This window comes from Epinephelus moara, chromosome 17 (assembly GCF_006386435.1).
Source record: "Epinephelus moara isolate mb chromosome 17, YSFRI_EMoa_1.0, whole genome shotgun sequence".
Lineage (NCBI taxonomy): Eukaryota > Metazoa > Chordata > Actinopteri > Perciformes > Serranidae > Epinephelus > Epinephelus moara.
In genome coordinates, this window is record NC_065522.1 from 26794247 (window position 1) to 26822232 (window position 27986).

General features: G+C 41.9%; 1 protein-coding gene across 1 annotated transcript; it reads left to right on the top strand.

Annotated features, from left to right (window-relative positions):
• The first annotated feature begins 1290 nt into the window (after positions 1-1290).
• Positions 1291-27986, top strand: acadvl (acyl-CoA dehydrogenase very long chain). The gene is made up of 21 exons (XM_050067679.1): positions 1291-1413; positions 1656-1741; positions 1836-1905; positions 4131-4202; positions 5666-5738; positions 5840-5904; positions 5996-6130; positions 6349-6493; positions 8395-8524; positions 8672-8797; positions 8891-9089; positions 11883-11987; positions 12336-12422; positions 12708-12770; positions 15511-15612; positions 20387-20484; positions 22974-23046; positions 23153-23225; positions 23432-23504; positions 23704-23779; positions 25500-27986. The coding sequence occupies exons 2-21, from the start codon at positions 1671-1673 to the stop codon at positions 25635-25637; spliced, it is 1974 nt and encodes a 657-aa protein (XP_049923636.1). The 5' UTR covers positions 1291-1413; positions 1656-1670; the 3' UTR covers positions 25638-27986.

Below are 27986 nucleotides of genomic sequence, written 5' to 3' on the forward strand. Positions count from 1 at the left end.
ATTATTTAGAGATACTGAGTCATATCAAGAAAGACTCTCATGATAATGACATAAGAAGATGACATAAGACATTTTTCTTTACATCACAGTGGGGAAATTTACTTACATAATACGTAGACTTAAGTAACGGCTTTTGGTTTGTGTTCACTGTTTGTTTGTCTTACTCAGTGTTTGGTTTTCTCTGAATTACACCCGTTTCACAAAAACTGATATTGACTCAGTGTAGTCACTAAAAGTAACAAACAGTCCTTCGCAAACCAACTGAATCAACTGGTGTTAGCTGACGTGGTGCACATACATACTGTATGTGATCTTAATGTGCTGTAGCTGGACTCTGGTCAGCATAACATCGTGACGGAGCTTAAAGTTGATCAATTCATTATCCCTCTGTGTTTCAGTCTTGTGGTGCACGCTGGTTAGTTCGTGGGAACGGTTTATTTTGGCCAAATTTTAATTAAATGACACGTAGAATAAAGTGACTTTGATTAATCATCACTCTTTTGAGCTCCAGTATGGTTATGTTTTCCTGACAAAAGCATTGATAATCCAACGATAATTTTTTTTTTTTTACAGTTTCTGGTGGTAAAATAAATACAAACTACAATCATTTAAATTTGTACACCCCTCCCTTAACCCTCCATAAATAACAAACAGTCCCTAACGTATGAATTGTAAAAATAGGTGTACTTCCCCTTTAATGCCAGGGTTTGGGTGAAAATTGATATTGTATAATATTGTGATATTTTGCATGCCAATATTGTATCGATACACCAATAGCAAGTATTTATTTCTTTGTTATAAATATAAAATCTTAATAAATATTAGTTAGTAATATAGAAACTACAAATTAGACTTTTAGAGGAAGTTTAGAAGTAAAATAAATTGATTATTCTGCTCATTAGAGACATTTTGCTGCAATAAAAATGACTAAAGTGAGATTAACTGACTGAAAACTTCACCTCATTAAATAAAAACAGATGTTGACAAAGTCTGACATCATTTACAGTTGAAAAAAGGTAATTAATCACAATATATTGCAGTATATATTATCAAAATACTCAGTATATCGCAAAACATTCAATATAATATTGTATCATGGGGCTTCTGGTGATTCCCAACCCTATTTAATGCGAACTACTAGTGTAATATACTAATTATAATCATGTATTTTGATTTTGTTTTATTTTATTGTTCATATTTTTAACATTTATTCAATAATTTCCTTCTATTGTCTTCATTCATATAACTTCTACAAAGAACTACATATCCCATGACGCACCGCGGATAGACAACTTCCGGTGTGCCTGTCTCATCTCGAAGAGGAGAATTCAGGTTAAACACCAACGGGTCATTTGGAGGAATAGACGGCTACTGGGTGGACGCAGGGGACGTGACTTGGTTTAAGTTGTATCGGTGTGTAATATAATCGATATTTTTGATTTTTATCAGAAGGAATATAAATATTTTAACCGCTTTTAGCTGTTTTTAGTCAAAAATAAGTTACAAAACACACCGACGTCGTTACGTAGCTGCTAGCTAGCTACGCGCCGCAGCTAACATCACGTAGCTATTAGCTAACCTCCGATGTTTCTGTCTGTGTTTGGTGATTTATTTGTGTGTCATTTATCTAATTACGGTCTTTTTTTTTCTTTAAGAACAAAAGAGGAATAATGCTGCTTCGTAAAGTGGGTCAGTCCGCGCTGTGCGGCTCTATTCTCAGGATTCCTCCGGTGCTGTCAGGGTAGGTATTAAAGCTATTATTGAGCTTGATGAAGATGACAAACATATGTGGATGTAAAGGTAAAATCGTCTTCTGTTTCTTGTGTGGACGACAGAGGTCAGCGACATGCCGGGGCTGTGATTGCTGTGCAAAACGCTCGTCTCTACGCAAGCCAAGCTGCAGAGGTAACGCTAGCCTACATTATAATATATATATATATATATATATATATATATATATGTATATGATATTACTGTCACTCTGTCAGTCATGTTTAGTGCATGATGTGATGTGACGGTATCTCGCAGTCTGTTTATTGTCCTTGTTTTGCCTGACACCGGGGCTGGCTGACATAACGCTGGCATCCCCTCCCGCTGGAAGTGGGTGAAAGTTGACTGGTCACATGACTCGGTTATAAAGGTGACACCATCTATGTGGGTGACACTGCTCTTGTGCAGCCCAGGGTTCAGCCCAGGCAGCTGCAGGAGAGGCGTCATTCATGTTGAGCCTGTCACTGCCACTTATACTGATAATATTGTAAGAAAAAATATATGTATAACCCAGTCTAGTCAAGCTAAAGCTTATTATAGCTCAGTGACAGTAGTGCACAAAACAGAAACGTGAGATAAACTCCACACAAAGCATCTACACTTATAGTACACACAGTAAATCAGTAATGAGCAGCGTTACAAAACATACACACACAAAAATCCTTCTTATTTCATCCTTTGTCTTACAGTTAGCTTGTTTAGATGCTCTCCAGCTGTAATATGCTAATAATATGAATAGCAATATGATTTTTTTGCTCAGAGGACTCTCATTTTAAATGTCAGTGTAGCCACACTCACAGGACTCACTTTCCTGACACCAGCATTTTTCCTGACACTGTCATGATCATAGAATAGTTTTTATGTGAAGCTCAGTAACATGGTATTTATAAACCAAAAATCAGATTACATGTTTGTTTTGTTACGACAGCAGAAATAGGAAAGTATTTAAAAAGGTAGGAAGTACGTAACGCTGTATAGGTCTAATTCGGTATTGATTCCGTATCATGGTACGCTGCTGGCCGATGCTACCATACAAGGTGCCACCTGCTACTCAGTTTTTAACACACTCACACACTGATGGAAGCATCATCGGGAGCAATTCAGGGTTCAGTATCTCGCTCAAGGATGCTTCCACATGCAGACTGGAGGAGCCAACAATCCTACCACTGATCTTTAGATTAGTGGATGACCTGCTCTGCCTCTGTGCCACACTTTCCTATACACTTTACAGAGGTGTTCAGCATTGTTATAACAGGCTTGGTAACAGACGTGTTGCTTGGTCTGGAAACCGTGGCACTTGTGCGCTGAGTCAAATACGTGTTGTTCCTGGAATTTAAACCCACATTGGGTTAAAAAGTTGCGGGTGTTTCCACTCGTACTTGAAGTTATATTTTTACAGACATTACAAGCAGCCCTGTGAAGCCAGAATGTGCCACGACGACTCCTTGTTTCAAGCTCTCAGCAGCACAAACACATGAGTTCAATGTCATTGTTTTGTAAGTCCAACTGTCAGAAAAACATGCCGCCATCGATCAAAGAAATTGATAAACTCGGAGACGTACAATTCTGATAGTTCGGACAATTTGAAACTGGTTCTCAGTTGCCATCCTGGGTACAAACTCAGTTTTGTTGTAGATACAGGCATGTGTATACTTTTATTCGGCTCTCATTTGTGACTGAAGTGATTCTGAATACTTTCAAAGTAATGAATCGTTTCTCAGTGGGCTCCATTTCTGTAAAGAGCAGCAACAGGTAGAGCTCAGAAATGGATTTGCATCACTGATATAGTGAGAGAATACATTACAGCCGTGATGCTTTTTGCCCTGAGCACACATTTAATTTTGTTTGTGTTGCCCAGCTCCGCTCACTCATTCACTCAGGTGTACTGTACTTACATAAACACAGTTATATTACAGGCTCAGTCCAGTTTATTATCTGTCTAACCAAACACAGTGCAATACAGCAGCCGTGTAATAAAGCCTGTCATTCTCCCATTGTAAGATATGTACTGTATGCACAGTTCTCCTGCTGCTTGGTTACTCAGCTGACTGGTTGTGCCCTTGGCATCACCTCTCACCCATTTGGAGCTTGAGATCAGTCCTTTTGGCGTCACACCAAGCTGGTGACCTGGATAAACTTTCCCTCGTGTTTACTTTGGCTCCTAACACTGGATTATGGGCAATGAATGTAATAACAACACTGAGCAGCACGCCGACTTCCTCTGTATTACAATCACATCTCCTCTCCTCCAGCTTCAGTTTCTTCCAGAGACAGTTTGTGATCAGTCTCCTCTTTTTACTGAATTGATGAACATTTTATAAGCTTGTTCTCATCAGTCTCTTTTTGCTTTTTCTCTTCAGGCGGTTCTGGAGAAGCCAGCAGCAGTCGGCAGTGACACCGCCACTAAAGTGGAAAAGAAGGCAGTGGCTACAGTACGTTAATTCTCTTTTACTGTTATTATGTAATTATAATATTCGAGATAATGTAGTTATTCTCCTAGTCAACAAGCCTTCAAAGTTAAAGATACCCTGTGGAGTTTTGACCACCTGTAGCACTGTGGAGCAGCTTTTTATGAACGGGTGTGGATGCACATGCTCATTAACGACATAACCACAGTTTCAAATGTATTAATCCAGTGGCAGGGCGCAGCAATGCACCAACAAAGGCAGGAAAGGAGAAGTCTGCAAACTCATTAATATGCATGCAAACAGTGCAGGTAATAAAGTGCTTTACAAATGTTTGCATTCAACACGTTTATTAGACCTCAGGGACAAACAGAAGTTACACAACTACAGTTAATATTAACATAGCATTGTTGTCAACGGGTAAACTCCACAGGGTGTCTTTGCCCTGTTTACACCTGGTATTAAGATGCGTCATGGATGATTGGCTCACAGGTGGACGGCTCTAAGTACAGGTGTGAACGCACCAAAGTGTCCTCAATGTGTCTTGAGAGCCAGTCGCTTAGACCACATTCAGAATCAGAAGGTTTATCACCAAGTAGGTTTTCACTTTACAGTACAGAGAAATCCAAAACCGTACTAATGAACCTTCATTAATATAGGCCTATATTTTATCTACAAGTGCACGTCACACACTGAGCGAGCCGCCTGTTAATGACGCTGTGGGCTAATGGGCATGTAGCTACTTCCATGTTTCAGATGATACGTCATGTTTGTAGTCGACCAATGAAGATGAGTTTACATATCACCTTGGGTTCGTCCTTCACCTTCTCAAAATGATCCCACACTTTGGATTTCCTGCCCGACATGTTATTAACTAGCCTGTGGAATAACCGCAGGTACCAGCCCTGGAAATTAACCTGACTCCTGTCTGACTGCTGAGCGTCCTTTCAAATTAAATTCCCACATGGTCCAGCCATATAGGTTTTGATTTATTTTGACAAGGCGCAGCTCCTGATAGAGTTTCACTTTTGTTTCTGCAAATAAGCGACCAATGAAATCTTGCAGACTAGTGACCTTTCTGGTCGACTGTTAGGGGCAGCCCTAGTGTATGCTAATGTGTCCTGGGCCACAGTGAAGGACGGCCTACTCAGCTGATGTCCTTGCTCATCTGACTTTCCAGCGTCTGTTGCAGCTGCCCCAGAGCCGTTGTTCTGCTAGAGAACAGCCAGTTCATTGTCTGCCCCGTTAGCACAAGCTAACACAGTAGCAGCTGTAAAATCGTCTCAATAAACTCTAAATGCTAATTTACACAAGTTGTCAATCGAGACGTGGAGACGCTCTCGCTACTGCTGGGTGTAGATAGACAGACTTAGAGTTGTCCCCTTGTGGTCCGATTACCCAGGATGCATGTTAACACCAGGTAGAAACAGCTCTTCAACTTTTGGATACTCCTATGTTTGCATAAACTTCCCTGTGTTTGACTTCCACAGGAATCCAAATCATTCGCCGTCAACATTTTCAAGGGGCAGATCGCGACTGCCCAAGTGTTCCCCTACCCCTCAGGTAAATCACAGGAGATTATGTTAATCCATGTTTGAAACACTGGCAACATTTCACAAAGGAGAAAAAACGTAGTAGGTAAATAACTTATATGTGTGCCGTAGTGATGAACGAGGAGCAGGAGCAGTTTCTTCGAGAGCTTGTGGGGCCCGTGTGCAAATTCTTTGAGGTAACTTCATTGCACATTTTTGAGCTCTTGGATAATTTGACGTCACATGCACAACTTTCCCACTCACCCTCCATGTTCTTCCTGTGGACAGGAGGTAAACGATCCTGCCAAGAACGATGTGTTGGAGAAGGTAGAAGATCACACCATGGAGGGCCTGAAGGAGATGGGTGCCTTCGGTCTGCAGGTGCCTGCTGACCTCGGTGGCCTCGGCCTCTCAAACACACAGGTACGTCTACGTGTTTACTGTGCATGTATCTCGTTGTGAAAGGGTAGGTTTGATGGTTTTCAACCTGGACCCTATTCTCTTATGTTTTTGTGTCTAAGTGACTAATACAGACAACAATCCTTGAAACTGGTTAAGAAATACCAAACATGCCCTTTAACTGTGTCAGATTGTGATGCAAACACGCCAGTGCAATGACGGTGCTAACCTCTATCTAACAGTATGCCCGGCTGGTTGAGATTGTTGGCAGTCACGACCTCGGTGTTGGAATCACTCTGGGTGCCCACCAGTCCATCGGCTTCAAGGGCATCCTGCTCTTTGGGAATCCAGCCCAGAAGGAGAAGTACCTGCCGAAGCTTGCCACAGGTAAAAAGACTTGATTTACAAGCACCTTCAGATTTTAATTTCCTTTGGCTTGCACTACCTGCTCACGCTCTGTTCACATGCTTCGTTGGATGTGCTTGCTGCTACCAGAGAAGCTTGCTGAACAAGAGCCTTTTCGTTGAGCAGTCGCTTTGACTTGTTCTTCGGCTCAGTCAGTACGTTTACATGGACAGTTTAATTCCACTTTTAATCGGAATGAAAGGCCAATCCGATTAAAAGCGGTCATGTAAATTCCGATTGAAAATTAAATCCGATTAAAGGGGGTGGTTTATTCCGTTTGTCATTCCGAATGAAAGAATTTTGTGTGCATGTATACACTCATTCCTCTCTAAGTTCATTCCGGTCTTTCTGCACATGCTCGTTTCCTTGCCCTTCTGGCGCGTTGACGTAGCGCGCATAGCAATGGGCTGAGATAGAGCAGTCGGACTCGTTGCACTCACTGGTCTCCATACGCCACAGCACGGTCTTCTATCTCCCTTCTTTGACCTTCTACCTCCCTTCTCCTCCTCAACAGATGAAGCATTAGCAGAACAAGGTTGCTGTCGTACTGCTGCTTCAAGAATATAAGCAACACAAGCCTGAAAAAGGCACTAAGAACGGCGTCGTCAAGCATCTTGTTATCCGAGCGAGGACTACAGTGTTTTCTTCTGGTAAACGTAAACACGTAACATCCGCCCCGCCCCCTATCCAATCAGAAACCTTCCCTGCCCCAAACCTTGCGTGGACCCAAATAAAGGCGATTAAACTGATCTCCCGTGTAAACCCTCATTCGGAATGAATATTTCTCATGTAAACTACCTGGAAAGACTTTAATTCCGAATGATTTCATACAGATTTATTTCAGTCTGAATGAGAAGCCATCATGTAACCGTAGCCAGTGTATGTGCTTGTGAATGACTCGGGGTGTGTATGTGCGCGCGCGTCTGCTCGTCTCTCTCGCTCTCTGTTTAGACACAACTGACAAATATGTTAAGTAGGTCATTTTAAAAAACACAGTCACAAACAGCAGTGATATTGGCTGTTTTTAAAGTAAAATATAAAGAAAATAGACCAGATAGACTGAAACTATTGCCGCAGAGTTGATAGACTTCAGGCACCTTGCAGCACTTCTGCCTCCTTTCTAAACCTGGCAAATCTGCTGAGGCCTGTTGTCTCTACCGCAAAAAAGTACCGAAGAGCACACCTGGGTGAGAATGCTGGGTTCAGACAGGAGTTGGAAGCAACACAAGGCGCCCTGAAGCTGAGAAGCCGTCCAAGGAATTCTGTGACTGGCTTTGGGACACTTCACTGTGCTTTAGCCTCCTTTCCGAACTCGCCATTTACACCCAGGTGTGCTCTTAGGTACCGAATTTGGCATCATTTGACAGAACAGGAATACGTGCTCGGTAGTTCTGCACCCTTAGAAGTACAGAATTTAGTACCCGGCCCTAACGTGTGCTCATAAACGACTGGTTGTTTGGCGCAGTAGGGGTCTGAATGAAAGTCACGCTGAACGAGAGTCTGGAGCAGTGTCCCCCGGAAGTTTATCTGGCTCTCACAAAAAATTTTGGGCTCACTTCCGCTTGTGAATCGAGTTAACGTATTCCTGCTTAAAAGTTGTTCAAAGAGAACTATTTGTTCTTGAATCTTACATCACTACCAGACATCGAAAGTGTTGTAGTTGTAGTTGAGTGAAGAGCCGCCTGTCAAAGCGAGGGGGAGACATGATCTTATTACACACATCCTTTAATGTACGCCTGCATCTTTTGTCTCATATTTATTTAGTTAACACCTTTTCCATTGTATTGAGAAGGAGCTAATCTAATGAGGGAAGAATGTAGAGCTGCTAAATCGTTTCCGTTGTGTGTGTATGTGTTTGACACTGCGCACATTTGTCCCTCTAGGTGAGAATATAGCCGCCTTCTGTTTGACTGAACCAGCCAGTGGCTCTGATGCCGCCTCAATCAAAACCGTAGCTGTCCAGTCCCCCTGCGGACAGTACTTCACCCTCAGTGGAAGCAAGATCTGGATCAGGTGAGGACGCAGCAGCAGTATACATAATCAGAGTTATTTCATTGTTTCACCACAAGGTGGCAGCATTGTGCAGTGTGTCCATTAGTACAGTGTGATGGCTGGAAGTTGTGTCTTTAATTAATCTGATGCTCTTTTTGTCTTTGTCAGCAATGGCGGTCTGGCTGAGATCTTCACAGTGTTCGCCAAAACCCCCATGAAGGACCCCAAGACTGGAGAGATGAAGGACAAGATCTCAGCCTTCATCGTGGAGAGGAGCTTCGGAGGAGTGACACAGTGAGCGCACCACGTTATTGACTGTTCATCTATAAAGGTCATGATGCAGCCCGCGTTGTTTTCTCATGACACGTCTTTGCTTCTTAATCACAGTGGGCCTCCTGAGAAGAAGATGGGCATCAAGGCGTCCAACACAGCTGAGGTCTATTTCGACAACGTTCGTGTGCCAGCCGACTGCTTGCTTGGTGAGCTGGGCGGAGGTTTCAAGGTGGCCATGAACATTCTGAATAACGGACGCTTCGGCATGGCAGCCGCTCTCTCCGGCACTATGAAGGGAGTCATCACCAAAGCTGTGAGTATCTATAGCACCATAAACATAGTTGAGAAGGGAAGTGGTCATGAAGTGTGACAGCAGAGAATGAGCTTCTCTCATCATTTAGACACTGTAGGTTCCACTTGCAGCTTTATGGCTCTGTATGTGTTGTGTTTCCCATCTGCTGCAGAGCGCTTCACCTGTATTGTCTGTGTTACACCCCCCTACTTCAGTCGTGTATTTCCTACATCGTGGGTTTGTGGGAATTTCCCCTCGTTGTAGTTCACTATGGCTTGTGTCTGCTGTGCAACTTCCTGCTGAGGTTACAAGCGCTGAAGATTCAAACGTGCTCTGGCTGCTTCTGTTGTTTTCCTCAGAGATGTTCAAGACTGATTATGTAACTGTACATTAACTAATTCTCACCTCTTTGTATTCAACCGATGCTGCTAAACAAGCAGTAGTTGAATGCGCAACACAGCAGGGACAGACGCTGCATCATCAGAAAAATAAGGCACCAGTAGTTTTTATTTTGAACACTGCAGACAAGTGACGTTAATGCCGTGATCGCTGTGGCATTTTAAAGATTTTAACACTTGTGACTGTTTAAAAATATGTGAAAATAAGTGACCAACTGAAATGCAAACTTGGAAAACAATCGGTACATAAAGTTAATTTATATATGATTAGTGGTGCAAGGACATTGCTATAGTGACCCTTAATGTTGTCAGACACTTGAGCGTTGTTTCCACCGTGCAGTACAGTACAGTTCAGTTCGGTAAGCTTTTTTCCCGTCTCCCACTGTTAAAAGTTGTGGATGGCACCAATGAAACCGTTCCGTACCGTCCCCATGTTTGGTCCCCCCTCTGTTGGGGTACCTAGCACACAGATCTGGTACTAAAAGGTGGAGCTGTGAACACTGCAGTCTGATTGGTCAGTAGAGGACGGTCACTCTGCTCAGGGCTGAGTTGTGGCTGGTTTTGAGGCTCATGTAACCACACGTGGAGAGTTTATATGACAGACACTTTTAGCAATGAGTGGATCAAGCGTTTAAAAATATATATTAATTTCAACTAGATTATGTGAGCTGCATATATTCTAATCCTCACTCAGAGGGAAAAAAGCGTCGTTCCTGTGGGCTACAGCAACAATAAAACCCCTGAGCTTGCCTGAGAAGGACTAAATGCACAAACCTGCTCTTTTTAAATATCCCATGGAGAGAGACTCGGCGTGCAGCCTCGTTCTGTGGACGATAAACGAGGTGCAGACTTCCATAATTTAAGAGTACTGTTTGTGGTGGAAACGCTAGGGTGTAGGTACCATGTCTGAAGGGTTATTTTGGTTCCAAAGGTACCATACCGAAAGTGCTTGGTGGACACGGGGCTTTAGAGAAACAATCTGCGCCTGTTGGTGCCGAAAAGAAGCAGTTTTAGTGGACGTACATTGACAGTGTGAACAATAGGGCTGCAAGTAATGATTATTTTTATTGACGACTAATCTGACGATTATTTCTTCGAATAGTCGACTCATCATTTTATCGAAAACCAAAGGGTTTTAGTTCACCGTCATGGGAGAGTGTGTAAAGCTGCCAGTATCTGAACGTAACAAGCTGCACTAAGAGTATTTTGGGGTACTTCATAGTACTTTTCTATGAAAAATGACTCAAACCGATTAGTCAACTACTAAAATAGTCACTGATTATTTTAATAGTCGATTAGTCGACTAATCGTTGCAGTCCTAGTGAACAGTACAAGACTAATTTCTAAAACTGTCGCTCCCATTAGTCACTTAGACCCAAGACATGAGGAAACAGGATCCAGGTTGAAAAATACTGAAATTTCCCTTTCAGTCATAAAATGAAACATGCTGCAAATCGCTCATGAACATTTCCCCTTAGCTGTAGGTAACAGCTTGTCTTTTGTCTTCAACCAGCAGCATGAAACCTAAAAATATTCAGTTCACAATCATGTAAAACATAGAAAAGCAGCAAATTCTTACAACTGAGAAGCTGCAACCTCCAAATATGTCACTTTTTGTCTCGTCTTTTTTCTCTTCTCTCAACGAAGGGGTGAATCGGCTTCAATATTTCAGCACTAAAAATGTGTAACCTCACGACAGCATGCACATTTAACACCACAAACTCAGTTGCCTTGTTCAATGCTACTCCACTCACAGGAAATGTACGATGTATAGCCTCACAATTCTTGAATTAGATAGCTTGTAATGGCTTGAATGAATTTGTACAGCCGCGCAGTAGACTGGGGATTTCCATCTAAATGAAATATAAAACACATGCTAGAAACTGGAAGAAAGTGATATTTACATTTTCCATCTGTGCTTTAGTGCAGTGCCATTGAATGAGTGATTGTTTCGTTAGGTTAGTGGGAGAAGCACGTGCACAGGAGACACAATCTGTGTGTTAACGTGCTGTAAGAGTAATGCCTTGCTTCGAAACACACAGCATGTTCTTGGTACTGAAGGCGCTTTCACCTCTGTTTTATTTTTTTCACAACATGCGGCTTTTGTCTTTGCAACCAGAGCGACGGTGTGGTCACGCTGAGCTGTTTCCTTGGTGCCAAGAGCTTTGCAGCTCGCCACAAGACTGATACTTGTGTGCTCGCTGGCAACCTTAACCAAACTTCCTCTTTGTGCACATGAGCTAGACAGCAACAACATTTCAACAGGGACCCCAAAATAGGCTGCTAGAATTTCAGTTCCAGTCTCGAAGTACGAGGAAGTGCAGAGGATTAGTTGCCCATTCCTCTGTTGAGAATTTACAGCATGTGCCTATGAGCGAAGGTGTGACAGTGTCCGCCATTTTCCTCTCTCCAACAGGTGGATCATGCAGCCAACAGAACCCAGTTTGGGAACAAGATCCACAACTACGGAACCATCCAGGAGAAGATTGCCCGCATGACCATGCTACAATATGTCACGGAGGTCGGACAACTAACCCGTGAATTTAATCCTGATTCTCAAATGCTGCCGTTACTGCACAATATCAGCCCTTGATTGTCTCCGTGCGACAGCATTATCAACACTTCCAGCTTGTTTATTGTCTGGATTACATGTTGCTCAAAGCCTGTGATGAAGGAGTAGATTTTCAGGTTGATTCCCCGCCTATAAAACCCCTGTTAACTTTCCAAGCAAAGATGTTTTGAGCATAAAGTCCCAGCGAATTAAACCACTGTCGCCCTTTCCATCATCGTGTGCTGTCGCTGAAAACCTCTAAATGAACACAATGCAATAAACTCATGCTGACTCTATTACGTCTGCGTGTTTTTGCAGTCAATGGCCTACATGATCAGCGGCAACATGGACAGTGGCGCGTCTGAATTCCAGATAGAAGCAGCCATCAGCAAGATCTTCGCCTCTGTAAGATTTTTAAATTCATTTAACATGCAGTTGTTTCTGCTTTTGTTGTTTGTCTCTGTGGTAATAATCTATTTCTTACACACATTAAAGCTCTATGGAAGAAAACACCTCTTTCAAAATATTTCCCATGTTCCTCTTTCTGCGGAAGACCGGAGACTCGGGGTGGTACATAGAGGAAGTAGACGTCTCTCGGCGTCTTTGCTGAGTTGAGATGAAATGTAATCGTGTAATTGTCACAGCGAAAGCTCACGAGCATCTGTGTGTTGTTTGTTTTTATTGTGACAGGAGGCGGCGTGGAGTGTGACTGACGAGTGTATCCAGGTTATGGGCGGCATGGGTTTCATGAAGGTGAGCGCTCAGTCCACATCCTGTGTCACACAAACCCTGAGACCACCGAGAAGCTGCAGTCGGTTGTAGCAGTTTTTTAGCTGTGATCACACCACACACAAACTGAATTTTTTGGCTTGCGTCACTTGAGTATAGGACAACTCACAAATATTCTCCCTTAAAAGGATACGTCGCCGATATTCAACCTGCTCTGTGTCATAGCAATGTGGGTAGTATGCGTAATAAACTAAGATAAAGTTACCTCCATCTTATCTCACTGCTCATCGCCCAGCTGGATGACCAAACTCTATTTCTCACTTAAATTGTCTTTAGAAACATGTTTTAGTGCACTGTTTAGCTGTAATACGAGAATTTGTGACCAAGAAGTGGGCGCCAGGCTGTTTTTTGTATTATAAAAATGGCTAAAAAAACCCAGATCAAACAGTAAAACTAAGCAGAGCTGATCAAATATAAACTAAATATAGTGGCTGTTTCAACATGCCAAAGTTCCTAGGCCACTTTGTTTGTGAGGTTTCTCGGTTTGACTCGTGTTTCTGTTCCTTTTCTGGAGATCCTCAATACTCACATGAGGCGGGGAAAAAGTTTAGTGAGGTTTATTGAAAATACAAAAAAAAAGGAACAAACGACAGGCCAAGTCCTCACAAAATTACACCTCGTGTAGTCCAATCTCTATATATTTTCATTGTGTGTTCTCAAAACCGTACTAATGAACCTTCATTATTATAGGCCTATATTTTATCTACCGCCTGTTAATGACGCTGTGGGCTAATGGGCATGTAGCTACTTCCATGTTTCAGATGATACGTCATGTTTGTAGTCGACCAATGAAGATGAGTTTACATATCACCTTGGGTTCGTCCTTCACCTTCTCAAAATGATCCCACACTTTGGATTTCCTGCCCGACATGTTATTAACTAGCCTGTGGAATAACCGCAGGTACCAGCCCTGGAAATTAACCTGACTCCTGTCTGACTGCTGAGTGTGGACACTTCCTGTGTCTGTCCTTTCAAATTAAATCCCCACATGGTCCAGTCATATAGGTTTTGATTTATTTTGACAAGGCGCAGCTCCTGATAGAGATTCACTTTTGTTTCTGTGACTAAGCGACCAATGAAATCTTGCCGACTAATGACCTTTCAAGTCGACTAACGTTTGGTCGACAATAAGGGACCACCCCTACCACTACCATACACTTTTCAAAATACATAAAAACAGTTGTGCAAACTTAAATAATTGCAGAACCTATATGTTACATCAACACGTGCTCGCCTCAATTGTTTTCAGAGTCATATTCTAGCTCACTGTTTAACTGTAATACGTAAAGTTTGTGACCAGCCAGCCTCCATCTTGTTTCCTGTGTCAAAACAGCCAACGTCACATTACATCATCCACCAGCAGGAGCCTTTATTGGTCCAGTGTGGCGCAGTGCATCCTGGCAGTTGTAGGTTTTCTCCCTCTTGAGCAAAAGCGACAGCCCCAGTTCTTTTCCTCTATTTTCTCTGGTCACATAGCACCAATTTTAAAAGCATTTTTTGTCTTTGTACAGTATAGACAGTCCAGTTTCATAAAAAGAACATCCTTCCAACAGTGACATACTTCTTCATCAGACTATTTCTACATTAGTCAGCATTTTTTTTTATCACTTTTTTCACTGACAAGATAATCAGTCAGCAGTAGCAGCACCATTATCTCCAACAACCGCTGCACTTTTACTTGTGTAGCTATAGTGCAAGTCAGGTACATGTTGCGGTCTTGAGTCATATAGATGCTACATGTCGGAGCTCACGCTCAGAAGATGCAGATACCACATTGACGCTCTCTTCAGAGAAAAAAAAAAAGTCAACCAAGATGTTCACAAGAATAGACCGGTTAGAGCCAGCTGAAGACGGGGGCGTAGTGAAGGTGTGTAAACAACAGTGCACACACATATACACGAAACAAAAACAAGACTATGCAGTAGGCCCCTCTCTAACAGATGTGCCGCTGTGCCAGGCTCTCAGTGGAACGTTTGCTCAGTCATGGAACAACACTTAAAAGCACAAACTGCAGAGGTGGAAACTTTGGAGAAAATAACAAAAGTACATTTTAATGTAATTTTATTTTTATTTAGAATTTCAACATTACGTTTCAAAAATATATCTACCTCATACATATGCAGATATTTGAGTAATTTTGTCCACACCCTTTTCTGTTTCTGCAATTTCACTGTGAAATCAGTCGTAGGATATGAGCAAGAGGGGAAAAACATTGATCGCCAGAGCCGGATCGGTCCTGCTCACAGTGCATATTTTGACTCAGTGCACTTGACCGAGGAAGTAAAGTCAAAAGTGTGCCTGTGATATTTCCATCTCTGCTCTTCTGGACAGATGAAATCATGTGCAGCCTAAAATATGACCAGTAGCTCACACATGCAGATTTTGAAAGCGCAGAAATGAATATAGCCGGTCTCTGTTCCTCTTTGCAGCTGGGATTTTCACTACCTAATTTAAACTTTTGCGAGAAGCGGGGATTAAAATGTCTTGTACGTGTAATATATGTTAAATTACAGCCTGTTGCATCATGTTGGTCGCCTGAAATGAGAATACAAACATGTGACTGACCAAATCTCAGTGCAGATTATTCTCAGGAAAGTTAAACTCCGTTAATAATGAATTATGAGTAATATGTGATTGTTGCAGCTTAATTCTGGGTAACATTTATCTGAAAAAGAAAACAGCCTCTCCTCTTTGTTTTTGACAGGACACTGGATTGGAGAGAGTGATGAGGGATCTGAGAATCTTCCGAATCTTCGAGGGCACCAACGACATCCTGAGGCTCTTCGTGGCGCTCAATGGCTTCCAGGTAAAGTGAAACCTCAGTTGTATTTTGTTTTTTTATTATTATTATCTCTGACTCAGCTGTGGTGATCTGATAATGTCAGCGTGGAAAAGTACAGATGTTTCTGTAGAGAGGAAGTGATTTCTGCTTTCTGAAACTCCAACAGTACTTCCTTTTGCAGCGTCTTGTTTGGTTAAAAATGAGTGATCAAGAAGCAACTTCCTTCTGCTTATTTTAAAACCATAGATCTGTGTTTCCTTGAGTTGCCTTGTCAGTCTCTTCCTCATCTTGTGAAATGTTCACATTAAATGTGGCCAAAGTCGGAAATAATGAGGTGAATGTATGTATGAGAACAGTAATCTCTGTTAACAAAACCTCAGGTTTCAGACCTTTCTGAATACTCTGTATCCAACAGTGTTTTCTACTTTTGCTACAAACTTCAGCCCATGACAGATTTCTTTATATGAGCATGCTGCTGCAAGTGTTCACATCACAAACACTGCTACATGTAGCTACATGCTAGCGTGGGGAAAACGTGCAATCTTTGTTACAAATGTTGTAAATTTCTCTCTGATTTTGGATCGTATCCCTGCTGGAACATGTCTGGTTGTGAAGATTGTGATTTGAAAGTTTTTATTGGTGATTATTAATGGGAGAAAGTAGGGATGTTGCTGGCGACATCCACAACTCCTGCCTCCCTCCAAAGTCCCATTCCCCTCCTCCTGCAACTCCACCTCCCTCCAAAGGCCTACTCCCCCCTCCTCCATTATGTCCTCATTATGTCTATAATAGATGTAGGCGTTGGCAAGGTAACGTTAGATACACTAAAGAGGAGAGCGAGTGTAACGTTACAACCAAGACAGTCAAACGCAACCCCGGAGTTTTAAAACTCAACCGGAGTCAGTGATGACTGATGAGTTTTAGAATAAGGCTACAGTGCTAACGTTAGATAGTAGCGTTAACGTTACTAGTAAGTGGAAACGCACAAGGAAGATAACGTTAATGTTTCAGAGGCTACACTACAGTAGGCTTACTCTAGCCATTAGCAACTGGATGCTGTGTTGTCATATAACGTTATATGTTATATTGGAAGCAAGCTAAATATAACGTTACCTGTCCTGCACAGTCAAACGCAACCCCGGAGTTTTGAAACTTATCCAGGGTCAGTGATGACTTATGAGTTTTATAATATAACGTAAACGCTAATGTTAGATATAGTACTGGTGACTGGCAACAACTGGAAGATAATAATGCGGCTCAGGCAACGTTAGGCTTCAGTACGCTAACCGTTAGCAACTGGATGCTGTGTTGGGGGAAGGGATGTTACGCGAGTGGTTACGTCAGTCCAGTTGGAGGACTCCACATGGGGAAGACAGACAGGACGCTCGGCCAATCACTGCATTCGGTCTGAGTTTTCTTAGAACCATATGAGAATGGTATAATTATGAGTTTTTATCTCTGGTGGAATTCACTGACATTTTAGTGTGCCATCAGCTTATTTATAGCATTTTAACCTAAACAAAGAAAAGTGTAAAATTTCCAGAAATGTAAGTGTTGCTTTAACGAAAATTTTAATTAAGACTTCTTGACTAGTTTTAAAAAAAAAAGAGGAAAACACTCAAAACAAGCACAGTTTATTGTTCAGTATGTAACACATTGTCCCAAAAAATACTGTGTGCATTAAGAGCCCTTTGAAGCCTTTAATCACAATCTTCAACAACCATCTTGGAATTTAAATGTCGCTGAAGTACGAGACACTTTGTGCGGTATGAATGTGAACATGGCGGCAACTCAGTGAAAAGTTAACCACCAAAATATCAGGGAGAAATTAACATCTCCAACCAAGATTACATGTTTCCCTGACGTTAGCATGTAGCTACATGTAGCAGTGTAGACTATTTAATGTTTTATCAAGAATATTTTTATTCAGCTTTAACAGGATTACACAAAGCATTTTCACAGCAGGTATTAAACTTAAAGCATAGCCATGATGGAGAACAAAGCTTGAAATCACAATCCTTCCCATACCCTAATCTCTAATACCAGCCGGAATATCGTCAGTAGGACGGTCCCCCATCTCCTCAATAGTGGAAAAAAAAGGCAGATGAGCTGAAAGTCAGGCTCAATATAAAAAGAGAGGAGGAGGGATGTCTATGTAAAAGGCAGGCTCAGAATGATGGGGTGATTCATCAGAGTGTACACTGACGTAAAGCACCAAGAACAAGGAACAAACACAAAATCTTCAGTTTAACTGTCAACTCTGAAAGTGCTTCAGAAAGGGCCCCAAACCTTTTTGATTTTTTTTATTTGAGTTACGAATTGAGTCGTGAATCTTTCAAGATTTTCAAGATCCTAGAAATACCCACTTGCACTTGCTTGTGCGCGTTCACGTTTAGGGTAGTGGTGTCCCAAAACAGAATTAAGGTAGTGGAAGTGGTTTCCAACACTTAGGCCCAATCCCAATACCCCCCCTTGTCCACTACCCCTTAGCCCTTGGCCTTAGCCCTTGGCCCTAGCCCTTGCCCTTGTCCACTACCCCTTGGCCCTCGAAATGAAGCAACGAGGGGTAGGGGTTGAAATCTTTCCCTAGGAATTGGGACACCACTCACTATGTCACCGCGTCGGTTACGTTCACGCATTCGTAATTATTTTAAACAGGAAGCTGCGAGTCATCTACATTTCCAACCGGCATCTACAATGGAGTCTCATTCATCCTACTGATCGCGTTTGCTGCATTCGTCATGCTTTGTTTGATGAACGACAGACGACAGGGGACTTCTGCTAGCTAGCTAACCAGCTAACATTAGGAGGCAGCATAGTTGTACTATCTGGTGTGTTGTCGTAATGTGAAAAATCCAACAGTTTTGCAGAACAGGACAGATGACAGACGCCAGAAAGTGCGAGAAAGCTAGCTAGCTAGCTAGCTAACAGGCAACCTGACGACGGTAACGTTAGCTATGTATGAACTTTTTTCCCCGTCTCTTGCTCTGTGGTAGCCATGGTGACGTCTACCCCTCGCTGGCAAGTCAGCATCTGAAATCCCTCGCTCCGAAGGGCTAGTTTCATACCCACCACCCCTCTTTATGCCCCCTACCCCTACACGCAAAAAGGAATTGGGACACCACTACTCCTCGCAGGAATGCGCAAATGTAGGGGTAGGGCTAAGGGGGGGTATTGGGATGGGCCCTTAAAACCCGCCCTAGATTCCAAGGGAGCCCTGACCCACACTTACAACTAAGTCAGCAACTTCGGCAAGTTTTGGAAAACAATTTGTTACTGTATGATCGTAATGTAGGCTATACAAACAACAGATGGTTGGACTAGCGTAAACTCATCAGCAACTCGGTTGAACACAGCGTCAAAATATTTAAACAAATCGACTTACCCGAACAAAATTGATCAGAAGTAGAAGACGTCGTAGGCGCCTCCTGTTTTCAGCATTTCTTCTCAGTTGATTCATCAGACGGAGAAGAATAAACATAGCACACGCCACAACACAAGTGCTGGAGCCGGCATTTTCATTGCGTCGCTACTATGCGTGGCATATGCCTGTACGTCGGCCACGCTGATTTGCATGAAGTGTTGTCCCACTTCTTAGGGGAAAGATCTCTACCCTAATATTACTCACTTCCTTTATCAAGGGTTATCTCACAAACGAGGGCACTCAATACCAAGTGGAAGATTTAAGGGGTAGAAATGGGACAGGCCCTAAGGTTAAGGATTGGAAAACATCTTTCCAGTATTTTTTACAGCTTGAACATGTCCAGAACATGTGAACAAGTGAAGCCTCACCTCCTGAACATTTGTCACATCAGGGTAAATGTGTGAGAGTGACTACAGACGAATGGGCTCTGTGCACAACCTTAAACTGTAATAGACAGTGACAGGCACAGAGAGACATTATATATAAGACACGAAAAAAGGGAAAGCATAACAGGTTGCTTCTACGGCATCAGATAAGACAAGGAAATTAGAAGAGCAAAGCAGTCAAAACCTCAGTTAATCATCGATCAGTTCGTCAGGACTGTTTCGGTTTCATCAGATGTGGCAGTGTCCAAACATCCACCAGCTGTCGTCACGATCTGATCACATCATCTGTTTGCTGATGTCTGAGTGATGCCGTCTCACGCGCTTCAAACCCCTGATAAGAGCACAGAGACGCAAAGGAATACAGAGATCTGTCATGTGAAATAACCAGCACTCTTCTAACTCAAGCAGATGCTCGCGTAGGATCCCTTCGCTCATAAGACACAGATTGATAAAGTATGTCTTCCTATCGTCTGAGACGGTCCAAAAATATTAATAAATATAAACAACTGTCTCCCAAATTCAGAATCTAGAGTGCTAAAGCTCAAATTTGTGATGTCACAGGGTAAAGTCAGGACCTACTTCACAGACAGTGAGTGGTGAAAGATGTCCCAGATCAGTGGTTCCCAGCTGGTGGGTCTTGGCTCCATTCTGAATGAACCGCAAGTGACTCACATGTGTCAAGTTTGTAGAAAACACACTTTATTTTTAAGTACAGCTGCTGTAGAGTGAGTGACAAACGGACGGCTACGTGACAGAGACAGAAAACTAGCTCAACGACATGGCCAAACACGAGTATGACTCTGAATATAATAAACTGTGTGGACCTTGAACTAATGACTGAGGAGAAATCTGGACCCTGTGGCTGGAGTAGCTCATGTTCACGAATATTGATTCAGCTTTCCTCGACCGTGGAAATAACACAGTGGAATTTTGTTATTGTGGTGTTGTTAGCAATAGTCACGCATGTCCCTCTCTGCTTCCCCTCCAGAACGCTGGTAACCAGCTGAAGAGCTTACAGAAGGCCTTGAAGAACCCTATCGGCAACGCTGGGCTGCTCGCAGGAGAAATCACAAAGAGAGCCAAAAGGTTGTGTCTCACACACACTTCACACGCTTTCTGTCTCCTGTCTGGGGGACAGGAAGTGCTAAAGTGCTGTAGGTGAAGGTGGGAGATAGGGACTCCCCCGCTGTTCACAGTACATGATGCAATTTGTTGTTTTAAGAGTTGCAGAAACGACTATATCATTGTCTCCTTAGTGGTTATCTTCACTGAGTCAAATTAACAGATGTATTTCATATCTGTTTCTTCATTTAAAGAACTGTGAAGTGAACATAGATCCCCTGCTGTGGAGTGTTGCAAACACACACATGCACACAGAGCTGCCGCACAGTCACAATTTCCTGCTCTCTTCACTTTAAATTAAAACCTTTCAACAGTTCAGTCGTTACCTTCAGACGGCCTCTCGAGGCTCATCTCATCGTCTCTGTAATGCAGCTAATGTGTCCTTATGTTTCTGTATCACCTTCGTCATCTTACACTTCTGAACCCCTGACACTAGATTGGCTGGAATATTCTCAAAACTGTCAGTGGGTCATTTGAAACTCATAAAATAGGATTATTTTCTTGCAGAAACATGTACTTATAGGGTCTTTTAATTTTAGTTTGAAGAGAGACAACGATTAGTCGACTAATTGAGGACTAATCGACTATTAAAATAACCGGTGACTATTTTAGTAGTTGACTTATCAGTTTGAGTCATAGAAAAGTACTATAAAGTACCCCAAAATACTCTTATTGCAGCTTCTTACGTTCAAATATCGGCAGCTTTACACACTCTCCCCATGACGGTGAACTGAAATCCTTTGGCTTGAATACAAAACAAGACATTTGATAACATAGTTTTTGGGTTTGGGAGAGACAGACCGACGTTTTTCGATAAAATGATTAGTCGGCTAATCGAAGAAATAATCAACGGATTAGTCGACAATGAAAATAATCGTTAGCCGCAGCCCTAGTGACAAGCTTACACCTGCACTTTATGTGTGTATCTGCAACAGTGCACAGTAATGTGTTGGTTTGTTAGCACTGTCTAAAGCCTCACCTCACCAAGCAGTCCGGTTCAGTTTGTTACACGGTTATTTTTGTGTTTCCGTTGTTAAAAGTTGTGAATGGTACCAATAGATCTGTTCCATTCTGTCACATCATTTCGTCACCTCTCTGTTGAGGTACCTAGCACACTGATCGGATCCTAAAAAGTGGAGCTACAAACACTGCAGTCTATTGATTGGTCAGTAGAGAATTGACTGGACTGTAACCACTGTTCCTACGGTGGCAAGTTTGCATACGTTAGTTAACTATAGCTATAAAATGAAAGGATGTTTGCTGCCTTTTTATCTTTACTAGTTAACAGTTAGCAGCTATAGACTGAGGAAAAATACTTAAATGCACTCAGTATGTTTACATAACATTAGAGAAAATAGATTTATTGTGTTAGTCTGGCTAAAATCTGACTTTTAAAATACATGTACACACATAAGTCTGACTGAAATTGTGCCAAATCGAATTTAAGTCGGACTAACACACCCAGATAATGTGATTGGGAATCGAATTACTCCTAAGTGTATACAGTCAATCGTACCCAAACTGGCCAAAGTTTCCACCCCGGGCTTTGACCTTGAAGTGGAATAGCATTAAATGCGTAACTGAAGAAGAGAAGGAAAAAGCAAAGCCAACACGAAATGTACAGAGCTGTAAAGTTGTCCACCATGGTACCAGTTTGCTGCTAGCTAACCGTAGCTAACTTGTCTGCTGATTGTTTCGTCTGTGACGTAACAGGCCAACCGGAAAAAGGCCCGATGCTAACAAGCTGAAAGGAGGCATATCGGGTATACTTCGGTCAATCAGTCGATTCGTCCAATTAAATGGCCTAGTCGAGCTGTAACTTTAGCTCAACTTAACTGTGCATGTAAACGTTCTGCGTGTGTCGCTCAAAGGCTAACACCGCCAGCTACATGAGTTGATGTCGTGAATCACTCAACACACCTTAAATGTGTTGTGGTGAGTGTTAAAAAAAAGTATTAGTTTTAACCTTAACATGCGAATGGCAAATATTCTATTTCCTTTCTTGAAGGTAAAAAAGTGGCAGTGGGACTACACCCCTGCTCTGCTCTATGACACACCAGTCTGTCCTTTTGTGTTCTGAAAATGTTGCATACCTGTTACTTGGACGATCAGTAAGGTTCAGACATCATCAGTGGAGAGGAAATAAAGCTGGATGAGGCAGTGACGTGGCTGCTACCATCTGGAAACAACCCCCGCGACATGATAAGAACACTCTCTGTGGTGGAAACATACAACAGATCTATGGTTTACACACATGTCCTTAAAGGTTACGTACATTTCTAAAGGTGCTATACTGAAAGTGTTTGCACCTTAAATGCCTCTGCACAGCAGTAAGGTGGCAGAACTGATCCAGTGTAGACACACTGCACCACATGGCACATATATTAAACATGGCGGAGGAAGTAAAGACACACCACTTTCTATAACACCTTCTTCTTCTGTTGTGTTTGTAGGAAGGCAGGTTTGAGCACGGGTCTGACGCTGCAGGGAACTGTGCATCCTGAGCTGGCACACAGCGGAGAACTGGTGCGTTAAACCTTTACGTAGTAGTTTGGACTGAGATCTTTCTGATAATGATATGATCTGGGATTTTGTTTCTCTCTGACCGCCGTGTCTCTCCTCTCACTTGTAGACAACCAAAGCCATTGAACAGTTCGGAGCGGTCATTGAGGAGCTGCTGATCAAACACGGCAAGAAGATTATTGGTGAGTGTGTGTGTGTCTGTGTGTGTGTGTGTGTGTGTGTGTGTGTGTGTGTGTGTGTGTGTGTGAAGGTCAGAGGAAATCCTGTGGGTGTTCGAAAAAATCTGTTGAATAAAATCCCCAGCTGGTACAGGTATGGTAAATGGGAGGGTAGTCATTTCAGAAGTTGGGAATGCTCCAAAATCTAATGTCAAGTGTTTCTGTTGCAGATGAACAATTTGTCCTGAAGAGGGTCGCTGACGCTGCAATCGACCTCTACGCCATGGTGGTGGTCCTGTCCAGGTACACAGGCGTTCATACAAGAGAATAAACCCTCTGTCTTTTTTTTTTTTTTCTAATACCAACCACTCTCTTTCTCTCTCCATCTGTCCTCCCACTCACTGTTTCTGTGGTCTACTTTTATTCCACCTACAAACTCCTACGTAGACTAAAGTGACATTTTTTTTTGTCGTTTCTTTCCCCTCTCTCTCTCTCTGTGCAGAGCTTCACGCTCTCTGAGTCAGGGCAGCACCTCAGCTCAGCACGAGAAGATGCTGTGTGAGACCTGGTGTGCTGAGGTAAGACCCAAGTCAGATAAATTGACTTTGGTATTGTAAATGTAAAAGGAAAAAGTGTAAAGCTACATAACTGGCTTATTCTGTTTGAAGGGGTTCCAGCTGCTTGATGTTTGGTACCATTATTAAGTCTAATACTTTACATCATTATATTTACAGTTGCTGTTGTCTTGGTGGGGGAGTTGTATCGCACAACTTCAAGTGACAGTACTAAGAAAAAATAAGATGACCCAGTTTAGACGGAACAAAGCCAGCTGTTAAACCTGTTTCCAGTCTTTGTGCTGAGTTAGCTCGTGGGGAGCGGTGTCAATGTTCTCATCGAACTCTTTGCAAGAAAGCAAGTTAGAGTGCTCCCCAAAATGTTGAACCATTCTTTTTAAAGGCCTTTTTTTCTCGTGGGATTGACACCTATCCCACGGGTACATGAGTATTTTCCTTTGTTATCAGGCGCGCCGAGTAGCTCACCTGGTAGAGCAGGCGTGCCACGTATAAAGGCTACGTCCTTGCCGCGGCCGGCCACATGTTTGATTCCAACTTACGGTCCTTGCCTGCATGTCATCCTCTTTCTATGTCCCCCTTTCATGCTAACACTGTCGTTTCGAACGAACGCTAAAAAGTTAAAAAATAAACTTAGTCCAAATGAAAATGAAAAAAACACGAAGTTATTTCAGGAGCATGGAAAACCAACAGGGAGTGATATATCTGTAACCCTAGAGCCATGCAAAGAAGAAGAAGATGTCAGCCAATCAGAAGGCTATTACCTGAAGGCATTCTGACACCTCTGTTCCTCAATGTAGAGGTATAATGATGTGTTAACATGTAAAAAGTCCTGTTGGCAATGCTAGAGCCAGGACTACGTTGGCCACGTCTGCCATTGCGCAAAATGTCACCTCATTTCTGACGCTTCAGGACGAAGACAACGATGCTCACTCACACGTGACAAGACCAAAAACTGTTTTTCCTGGTCAAAAATGTCAAAGCTGAAAACGGGTTCGGAATATCTTGATAGATTTTTTACAAAAGGTTCATTTTCAATGACCTAAAACTCAGTTTGCATGTGGACGAAAGACAAAAGTGCAAAGAAACAAGTCACGTTTGCAAATGACCTCAGACTGACTCCCAGACGCTGCTCTGGATCAACAGGGTCCCGTTAGTTGCACCTCTGCCTCTACCCTGTCGAAAATCTTTTGATTATTTCCTTAATTAATAGATCAGTTGTTCGGTCTTTAAAATGTCAGAAAATAGTGGAAATTATGTCCAAGATGACGATCTCGAGTGTCTTGTTTTGTCCATGCCATGTCACTGTCATATAGCAGTAAAGACTAATCAAACAGACTAATCAATTATCAAAGTAATTTTTATTAATGTAATAGTAGACAACTACTTGATCATTTTTGCGGCTTTATTCACTAGCATCCCCAGAAGAACCTAAAACTGTGTGTTGCAACTTCCGCAAATTTGCATCACTGCCACTATAAATACTTTTATTGCAAAATGTTTGCAGGCAATTATTTTGCATTTTCATGTAGTTTATTCAACAAACCCAGAGTGTGTAAAGGTCTTAAGAAATGCCTACCATATTAGTTCAGATTACTACTCACGCTAGTAACAAGTTGTCTAGCTTTACCTTTTGTCTGGTGTGATGTTATTCCACACTGTCATGTTCGTCTCAAGCCTCACTGCCCTTGATCAACCTTGAGTTAACGCTCTCTTCACTCCCCAGGCCTACGAGAGGATCATGAGTGACATCAAGACTCTGCGCTCCAGCGAGTCCAGAAAGCTCTTCAAGAACATGCGGACCATCTCTGCAGCCGTGGTGGAGAACGGAGGAGTGGTGGCTCCTCACCCGCTGGGTTTCTAAACACACAACGCTCCCTATATCTTCATATCTGTTTTTTTTTTTTTTTTTCCCCCACTCTTCAACATCTCCATCCGTGTTCAGGGTCATGTATGACAACTCCTCTCAGACTAAAACAACTCTGTTAGCATTAGCTCCATCACACATTGGTACGCTTACATCTGCTTTGTGTATTTAAGCTTTCATGGAGTGAGATGCACCTACAACTTTGGACTGAATGATTCATGGCTTTTACATAGAAAGATGAAGAAAACTGAAGCTAAAGCTATATCATGGTTAGCTTAGCCTAGCATGAAGACTGGTAACTTAAGAATGGCAAGTCTAACAAAGCTAGCTAATAAAATCAGCTATCATTTAGCTCAAAGTTGAGTGAAACTTGAGCTAACTTGCCACAAAATTGTTTGTGAATGTGTTTATTTGCTGTAACGTCGAGAGTTAGCTTGATGAGCAGAACGTTATAACTCAATTAAATCTGAAGCTAAAGCTATGATATGGTTAGCTTAGCTTGGCATGAAGACTGGTAACTAGAAATAGGCTAGCTTAACGAAGCTAGCTAATAAAAATTAGCTCAAAATTGATTAAAACTTGAGCTAACTTGCTATAAAAGTGTTTGGGAGTGTGTTTATTTGCTGTAACATTGAGAGTTAGCTAGATAAAAAGAACGTAACTCAAAGTTGAAGCTAAAGCTATGACATGGTTAGCCTAACCTGGCATAAAGAGTGGAAACTGGAAAACGTCTAGCCTAATAAAGCTAGCTAATAAAAATTGGCTAATGTTTAGCTCAAAATTGAGTAAAACTGGAGCTAACTTGCTATAAAAGTGTTTGGGAATGTGTTTATTTGCTGTAACGTTGAGAGTTAGCTACATGAGCAGAACATTATAACTCAATTAAAGTTGAAGCTAAAGCTATGACACGGTGAGCTTAATCTGGCATAAAGAGTGGAAGGAGGAAAATGTCTAGCCTAACAAAGCTAGCTAATGAAATTGGCTAACGTTTAGCTCAAAATTGAGTAAAACTTGAGCTTACTTGCCATAAAAGTAAACATGAAATGTGTTTATTTTTTTAATGTGGAGAGTTAGCTAGATGAGCAGATTGATAACATTTAAACTATTAAATTTGAAGCTAAAGCTATGATATGGTTAGCTTAGCCTAGCATAAAGACTGGAAAAAAGCTAACCGAACAAAGCTAGCTCACAGAATCTGCTAACGTCTAGCTCAAAATTGAATAAACTTGAGCTAACTTGCCATAAAAGTAAACTTTTTAAAATTATTTATTCACAATTTGAAACTTTCTGTTCCGCTGTACTGTTTAATCTGGACTGCAATTAATTTCAGTCTTTGTGAACCTATTTTTCCATCATTTATTTAGTTTCGATTCAAGACCTCAAGAATTTGAGCTGGAGTTTCAGTCTGCATGAATTAAGAACGTGTAAAATTGGTCTGATCATTCAGCCCTGACTACCAGGTGCATCTCAACCAGCTGATGACTGAATGTCTCCAATGTGTGCATGGAGCTCTTAAACGCAGCCTTCACTTTATCTCAGCCTTCATGACTGTAGCCGACTGAATGATCTCATTTAATCTGTCGAAAGTTACGGTGTCATTTTTGCCTTTTGGTGGGAAAAAAATAAATACAACAATGCATCTTTAGGATAAAGAGGCCAGTTACTGGAAGAAGCTTTAAACTTATCTGTTTATAGCAATTTTAATTTATATACAAAAGTATTTTAACGACAGTTTTTTTTTCCTTCTTTGATTTATCTGCATTGTGTTCAAATGTATATAATGGTGTGGTGTTTATGTATGATATAAATGCCTTTCTGCATGTCAAGCTCACTCGGTGCTCGTCACGGAAACATTAACATCCTTTGCCTTAGAATCCGGTCCACAGACGCTGTTCGAAGTTCCTTTTTTAAATACTGGTGCAGCTCAGCAACACTCTTCACTAAGGGCCATCACGTTAACTTCCAAAGTGCAGGTGTTTTATTTTCTTTGACTTAAGGTAGCAGGCATCATTTACTGTATTATAGAAAATAAGACTGCATACCGGTTGGTTTTTAGAAGCAATTTCTTGTACGATAAATGCACTTGGTGGTGTTTTAATCTGCTGTATCAAAGCTTTCATTAAACTTAAATTAGGTCTGCACATTCTCGTACTGTGACGAACAATGCTGCTTTTAAGTTTGGACACTTAGCGTGCATTGTGCCGGTTAAATACCAGATATGATCACATGCTTCTTGTGTTGCAGAAAAAGAATGTTTTGGTGGAGTCTGAGTTTGTACAGATCTACTTTGAGATTGTGGGTTAACAGCGCATTTATTTGGATCAATAAATAAAGTATTCATCTGTC